At 56.4% G+C, this 7,515-nt stretch overlaps 1 protein-coding gene across 1 annotated transcript; it reads right to left on the bottom strand.

Annotated features, from left to right (window-relative positions):
- Positions 1 to 4,204, bottom strand: LAMTOR1 (late endosomal/lysosomal adaptor, MAPK and MTOR activator 1). Its single transcript, XM_066568581.1, has 5 exons — positions 4,010 to 4,204; positions 2,183 to 2,328; positions 1,118 to 1,195; positions 550 to 676; positions 1 to 262 (listed from the first exon to the last, which is right to left on the bottom strand). Exons 1-5 carry the CDS (start codon positions 4,049 to 4,051, stop codon positions 170 to 172), a joined length of 486 nt encoding a protein of 161 aa, XP_066424678.1. The 5' UTR covers positions 4,052 to 4,204; the 3' UTR covers positions 1 to 169.
- Between the last annotated feature and the right edge of the window lie 3,311 nt (positions 4,205 to 7,515).

Below are 7,515 nucleotides of genomic sequence, written 5' to 3'. Positions count from 1 at the left end.
TGGGCTCAATGTGCCAATGATGGGCGCCTTGGCATTTAGTAGGAAACAGGGTATCTGTCCAAGTTCTGTGGCAGCAGCATGGGGAGGGAAGGGATATAAAGAGAAAAAAAAAATCAGGAAAAAACCGAAAACAACCCAAAGCGCTGAAGCAGCAGTGGTGGGGGCAGGTTCAGGGGATGCCAAACTGTACAACCAGTTCTTCTTTGGCGTCGACACGGATCTGTGAGAGCGCACTGAAGGCATAGGCAGCTATCCGGGACACCTGCAGGCACGAAGATATGGCTGTGTCACTGGTGGCTACTGAAACCCCCAGTTATCCCAAAGAAACTGCTGTGGGTTAGCCTCCATCCCTAACAAGTCCCTAAGCCTGTCTTGGGCTTTGCCCCCACCTCTAGCAAGGCCTTAAACCTGACCTAGGCTTTGCCCTCAGCTCTGACAAGTTGTGTTAGGGCTCTGGGCAAGCCAGGAGGGCATTACTGCTCCTCCAGGACGAGGATGTGTCTCTGGGGAGCATGGCAAGGGCTCAGGGCTCAGCCCAGCCCCGCTCACCTGCTGCAGGTCTGCAAAGGGGACAGGGTCGCTGGCGAGCACTTGGTGCGGCTGGTTAGTCAGGGATGGCAGCAGTGGGAGCTTCTTCCAGTGCGTCAGGTTGTTGCTGAGCATGGCCAGGCGTGTGCTGTGAGGAGAGAGCAACCAACATCAGTGCCATGCCAAGACATGGGGACATCCAGAAGATGGGTGCTGCACCCCCAGGGGGAGAAAGGGAGAGCAGTGGTGCTGCACTCCCAGCATCCAGCCCTCTTCACTCCCTGAAGCAGGAAGATGAGGGAGCTTCCAGCTCTCCCACACAGGCACCTGTCAAGCAGAAGCAGTCACATCCAGCCCCCCACCATCTGTCCCAAGGGCTGGGTGAACACAGGAGCCCTTTGTCCTGGGCTCTGCTGCCTGCACTGCCATCAGCCTTCCCTGAGCAGGCTGCACCCTGCTCTCTGAGATGAGGCAGCCCTTCTCTATGCCAAGTTCAGTCCCCCAGGCCAAAACCCCTGGGGCCTGCCCAGGGACACACACACAGCTGCGAAGGACTGCGGGCACCCCAGGGGAGAAGTGCAACTCCCACCTGTACTGCCTGGCTCTGTCCATGTACTCATGCTGCTCCATGCCCTGGGAATCTGCTGCCGACACGTCGATGATGTTGCTGCAGAGACACAAGACAGTGGCTCCCACTGGAGGCTCATTGCTCCCCCGAGTTCCCTCCCCGTCTCAGAGCATCCTCTGACCAGGGCAGACAAAGTCCAGCACCTGCCAGCACCCCAAAACAAACATCTCAAGGCCAAACTCGCCCGGCCACAAGTGTGCCAGGCTGGACTGGCTGCTTGCCAGGAAGGAAATGCCAGGGACTGTTTGCCCACAGCTGCCCTGGGGCAGAGGGAGGCAGGCAGAGGCTGCAGGAAGCTGGGAGCTGGTCTGCGCTCTAGGGAGCTTGGCATGCAGTTACCTGGAGAAAAAAGGAACCACTGGGACGACAATGTCCTTGGCAGATATCCTGAGAGCCCCTGTACCAGGCCCTTGGCTCACAGAGGACTTGGGACCTGCCCAGGGCCCTGCTGAGCCCCAGTGTGTACACCCCACAGCAAAGCAGTGCTCAGAGCTGCTGTGGCCCTGCATGCTGGACACAAACCAGTGGTCACTAGCTCTGCAATGTCAGGCAGGGGAGCAGAGGGGCCTACGAGTATCCCAAAGCCCTCCCAGCCAGGCTGGACACAGCCCTGTCCCCACATTGCCCCTGTGCATTTGAGGAAAAGCCTCCTCAGAAGGGGATGCAGTGCTGCTGCCCCTCCAGCCACCCTCTCCACATCCCCATGGATTCACTTTCTTACCCAAACCCTGCCCCTACTTCCAGCCCAGCACCCAAGGGGTTACCTCACACCTCAGGTCTTCTCTCTGTGTCCCCATGGGGCTCAAAGCTGAGGGATGGGGCTGTCTGAGGGCAGAGGGACATGGGGGGCTCTGCCACAGCTCCTCGCTTCCCCTCAGCACATATGGCTGACCACTGGGGCCCACAGCCAGGCAGCCCCAGCTGTGTGCCACAGCCAGGGTCACCACTGTCCCCGAGGTGTGCTGCCTGCCCCAGGGACATGGCCTGAGGGTGCTGCCTGCCCCAGGGACATGGCCTGAGGCTTACATGGCTGTTTTGGCGAGGATGGAGGACAGCATGGCCTGCTCATCGGTGCGTGCTGACGGCAGGTTGTGGTAGCTCTGCTCTGCTCCATTCAGCACCTTGTTGGGCGGGCTGGCTGCCGGCTCCAGCAGCCGCTTTGTCTCTTCCTCCTGAAGGGAAAGGCAAGAGGAAAATCAGCCCTGGCTTCCCCACACCAGCAGCATTAACTCCACGGGATGAGGCAAGTCTCACCTTTCCTTCAGCAGCCAGGAGGGCTCCCTGTGCATCCCAGTGTAACCCAGAACAGCCTCAGCTCTGCCAGGCACCTCTTTACCCAATTATTTTGCTTTTTCCCAGATGAAGCCCCTCCAGCCACAAAGGCAGCAAGTGTTGCTGAAATCAGGCAGCACATTTGGAGTGGCCAATCCTGCAGGCAGGAGTCTGCAGCCAGCATCAACCTGCATTAAACCCCCCAGCTAACGTGGACCTACTGTGCCCCACCCCTGACTGGGCACCACGGAGAGCCCACCCTGGCATAGCAGGGGGCTCACCTGAGCCAGGTGAACCCCACCTACCAAAGCCCAGGCACTGGGGTGGGGGCTTCCCAGAGTCACAGGGCATGTTCCTCCACTTACTCCAGGAGGTGCAGAGCTGTGCCCCAGCCCTCAATCCTCTGGCTTGGCTGAATGGTGCTGCAGGGGTTGTGAGAAGAGCCCAGTAGGGAGATCATGGGCACAAACACCCATGAGAACAAGATCACAGAATCAGCAAAATTGAAAAAGCCCTCTGAGCCCAACTGTTCTCCCAGCACTGCTGAGCCTACCACCAAACCAAGTGCCAAGTCTACATTGCTTTTAAATCTCACCAGGGTTGGGGACTCCAACACTGTTCTGGGCAGCCTGTGTCACAGCTGTACAACACCTTTAGGGAAATTTTCCCGAATATCTAACCTAAACCTCCTATAGCACAACCACAGGCCCTTTCCTCCTGTCCTGTTGCTTGTTCCCGGGGAGCAGAGACCGACTTCCACCTGGCTCCACCCTCCTGTCAGGGAGTTGTGGAGAGTGAGAAGGTAATCCCTGAGCCTCGGAGCAGCCTGAGCCCCCTCGGCTCCCTCAGCCACTGCTTGTGCTCCAGCCCCTTCTCCAGCTCCGTTCCCTTCTCTGGACGTGCTCAAGCCTTTCCATGTCTGTCTTGCCCTGAAAGGATGCTCAGCCTGTGACCCATGGTGAGCTGGGAGTGCAACCACTTCTCCACACACGCCGTCAGTGGCATCTCCAGCTCTTCCCCGGCCAGAAGCTTGCTCTCCCCTTCCTCCTGCTGGGAAACGCTGCTGCGATACTCTAGCCCAGGCCCTTCTCCTTCCTTTCTCGCCACACAAGTGGAAGCCGGCTGGGCTCCCCCTGGTACGGGCTGTCACAGCCCAGCTCCCGCCGCACCCGGATTAAGTTTCGCGGGACAGGTGACAGCCCCAGTTCTGTCCCGGCCCCTGAGTTGCGTGGCAGTCACGCTGTCCCAAGAAGGAAAAACTGTCGCTGCTCCCGCCGGTGCCGTGTGAGGCCTTGGGCTTACACCTGCAGCGGGACGGCGAGAGGGTCCGGCACGACCCCCGAGCCCCCGCCTCCAGCCCCCACACGGCACCGGGGGGACACGCACGGAACGAGTGACACGAAGGCGGCGATAGGCGGGAGCAGCGCTCAGAGACTGCCCGGGAGCGGGGAAGGGCCGGGCCCCGCCGAGGACGCGCGCCGCCTGCCCCCCCGCCACCGGGAAGCCCCGGGAGTGGGGCCGAGCGTCCCTCCCGGCGCCACCCCCGCCGCGGGCCTCGTGTTCCCCCGGCGCCAGGCCCACCTGGTCGGAGGCCTCGGCCTCGCTGCTGTAGCAGCAGCCCATGGCGAGCGCGGCCCCGGCTCCGGCACGGCCCCGCCGCCGCGCGGTCACGTGAGCGCCGAGTCACGCCGGTCACGTGAGCGGCGGGGAACACACGGACACACGGACACACACACAGACAGACACACGGCCGCGCCCGCCGCCGGGGGCGCGCGCGGGGCCGTCACGTGGGCCGGAACGCTGCGCGCATGTGGGCTACGTCACGCGGCCCTGCGGGCGGGGTCACGTGTCTGCTGCCAGGGCACCGACCCCCCCCGGGCGCGCTCCCGGTGCGTCCCGAGCGCGCTCCCGCGCTCAGGCGGCCTGCCCGCAGGGATCCTGGCATTCCCGGTGCTCCCGGGTTCCCAGGTGTTCCAGCGCTCAGAATATACAGTGGGGCAACAATGAGGGAGAGGGGGATGCCTGGAGTGATGGTGTGTGTTGTCCCAAATAACTCTAACGTGTCATGGGGCCCTGCTCTCCTGGAGTAGCTGAACACCTGCTTGCCCATGCGAAGGGGTGATGTGAAAAATGCATGTATTTTATGATTGGCTTTTCGCAAATATTAAAATGAATATTATATGTGTTGTGTTAGAAAGTAATGCTGTATTAATTCTCTTAAGTAGTGTGTTAAACATAGTTTTAGGTTGTAAGAAATGTTAAAATAGAAACTATGCTATGTAGGATACTTTTTTTTTGAAAAGAAAGGACTCGCACTGAGATAGCAGCCACAGGACACCTAAATCTTTCAGAGAAAAAGAATTTATTGCTCCATTATCAGAAGAAACAAACTTCTTCCAGCCTCAAAGCTGCTGTTAGGATTCAGAGGAAGAAGTTGATGATGACCAGACAGAATCCTGTGTTTGAATGGAATTTATGCATCATGTATGAGGTGTATGAATATGCAACAGGCTATTCCCTTTTCAGGCTCGTGCTGCCCAGAAAAAGGTACACGGACGTCCATCACACTTTGTCTTTATTGTCTCATATTGTCCTCATTCAATTTGTCAAATTATTATTACTCTAATTGTATTACTATTTTTATAACCATTTTATTACTATTAAACTTTAAAAATTTTAAAAACAAGTGATTGGCATTTTTCATAGGTGACTTAATTTCTTGTTTTGCTTTGTTTGTGTGTGCGGTCTTTGCTTTCCTGATTAATCTGTATTAACCTCAACCCACGAGATTTCCAATTTTTACCATTCCAATTCTCTCCCTGATCTTTCTGATGGGGGAGTGGGCAAGTGGATGGGTTGGGTTTGGTTGCTGGCTGGACACTACTGTCCTTGTTTGTCACCCAGCACAGGGCACTAAGGGTTGAGGTAACAACAGAGTAGGTTGGAAACAAATTTGATCTCAGCATTTGCTGTATTAGGTCCAGGGTCACTGGTCACAGTGGTGCTTGGTCTGTTCATGTGGGTATGGTACCTGACCCTGGCTCTGTTTCTGTATGTGCTCCTCGGGGACCTTTTACAGAGCAGGGACAGGGATCAGCATTTCTTTGTTGCTGTACTGTGGGAGGTGAGTTTATACACGATAACACCAAGGGCAATGAGGGTACTCTGGGATGTGTATTCAGTGCTGCTCTCCTGCCCTTTGAAGTCCATTAATAACCATACCTCGTCTGGGGGGGGAACAGGGGAAGGATGATTTTCTCCATTTTCCCCCCCTTTTCCTCCTTCAGGCCCGTTACAACAGCTTTTGAGCATTTTTAATTCCCTTTGGATGGTAAGAAATCCTGTTCCTGTTGGTCTCAGTGCAGTCCTCACTGTGTTCAGAGTCACCTTTGGATGCAGAACAGAGATTTCCAAGAAGGCCATTCAGGGACCTGTCCTGAGGGGGAATAGTCATGAGTGGCATGGAACATGCGAGAAAATTGGCCAATTGTTTGAGACATTCTCTGCTCTGGTGGTTTGGGAGTTCACCCCTGAACAGCTACAGGACTCTGCTAAAGTGCCAGAATATTTGCAAGGAGATGCTGCATCAGCTGCAGAGATGAGCAGCTTTCTGCAGTGTGCTGGGCCCTGGCTACTCCTTATTGCACACCGGTGGTCAGTGCAGAGCACCCTCAGGGGAGGAGGAGGAGGAAACAGCAACAGCACCACGGCCACGGCAACTGCAGCTGAGCCAGGGAACAGCCCGTGCTGGGAGCAGCCACCCCTGCAGGGAACAAGGAATCCAAGACAAAACCAGCTCAGTCAGTGAGGGATGGCAGAGCAGGGCCCTCCGAACAGGGGGAGGAGGCAGGGCCAGAGAAAATCACCTGGCCCATGCCCCCAGGTGAGCTGTAAGATGTGTGAGAAGGTTCCAGCTGCCAGTTAGGTGAGCCCCCGGTGACCTGGCTTACTCAGGTGCTGGGATATCTTGGCCCATATGGAAGGGGATGGTAGTGAAGCCAAGCAGCTGGGATCCTTGTCCTGGGATGTGAACATTGACAAGGGCATTGGGAAGAGCACAAAAACTCCCAGGCTCCGCAGGCAACTCCTGCCAAGTGTGAGGGAAAGGCATTGTCCCAAGGATGATCGAGTAGTGCATGGAGGCATGTGGAACCATGGAGCAAGGTACCCAGTATCTTGGAGAGAATTAGGGATGCTGGAGGTTGAGTCTACTACAGGAATTCAAATAACAAAGTCCCCTTTAGGCCCATATGTCTGGTGTACACAGTCCTTGTGGCACAAGTTTGTACAGAGCCATTGTCATATGCCTGCTCACTGTCGAGTAAATTGGCAGAGGGAGCTTCTGGTATTGTCTGTTGGTTGGAAAGGGGTCTTCCATGTGAATCTTTTCTTGTACCCTTTGTCATTAATATTGTTGCTGTTACTGTTCATTTTCTTATAGCCAGTAAATTGTTCTTATCTCAACCTGAGATCTTTACCTTTTGTGCCTCCTCTCCATCCTGCCCCTGTGGGAAGGGGGAAAGGAAAGCAGGGGAGTGAGAGAATGGGCATAGTTTGGAGGGTCACAGTGGGGGCACTGAACACGGGAGTACCATTCCTAAACCACAACAGATCCCAGTGCCCCAACCCTCCAGACTCCCAGTGCTCCCAATGCCCCCATGCTCTCTGTGCCCACAGTGTCCCCAGGGCTCCACTGATTAGGGCTCCCAGGTGCTTCTGGCTCCTCGTGCTCCTGTTGCCCAGTTCTTCCAGTACCCAGTATTCCCAGTGCACAGTGACAGGACTCCAGCTCCAGTATCAGGACCACAGCTCCTAGCACTACACACCAGTATTGGGACCCCAGCCATTATACTGGTACCCCATGCCCCAGTATCAGCACCCCAGCTCCAGTATCATCACCCCAGCCCTCTTGTACAGCCCAGGACCACCTCTCTGCCCCAGCCTGGCCCCGTCTCAGTTGCCAGCCCCACTGAGCTGGTAACCGGAGCTCTGATAGCAGCTGCAGCTGTGGTGACACCATCAATAATTGAGTGGCAGCAGGGCTCCACACAGGACTGCCTGCCTCTGCCTGCCTGGAGTGTGGGGAC

The sequence above is a fragment of the Molothrus aeneus genome, chromosome 2 (genome assembly GCF_037042795.1).
Source record: "Molothrus aeneus isolate 106 chromosome 2, BPBGC_Maene_1.0, whole genome shotgun sequence".
In the NCBI taxonomy this organism is placed as follows: Eukaryota; Metazoa; Chordata; class Aves; order Passeriformes; family Icteridae; genus Molothrus; species Molothrus aeneus.
The sequence above is the reverse complement of the archived record's forward strand: the minus strand, read 5'-3'. Positions and strand labels throughout refer to the sequence as shown.

What these genes read in the sequence shown, in the direction of transcription:
- LAMTOR1 (XM_066568581.1), bottom strand. Translation starts at nt 4,051, where the DNA reads ATGGGCTGCTGCTACAGCAGCGAGGCCGAGGCCTCCGACCAG. An exon ending in AGGCCGAGGCCTCCGACCAG is followed by an intron (nt 2,329 to 4,009) that starts GTGGGCCTGGCG and finishes CTTTCCCTTCAG; the next exon opens with GAGGAAGAGACAAAGCGGCT. An exon ending in ATCCTCGCCAAAACAGCCAT is followed by an intron (nt 1,196 to 2,182) that starts GTAAGCCTCAGG and finishes GTGTCTCTGCAG; the next exon opens with CAACATCATCGACGTGTCGG.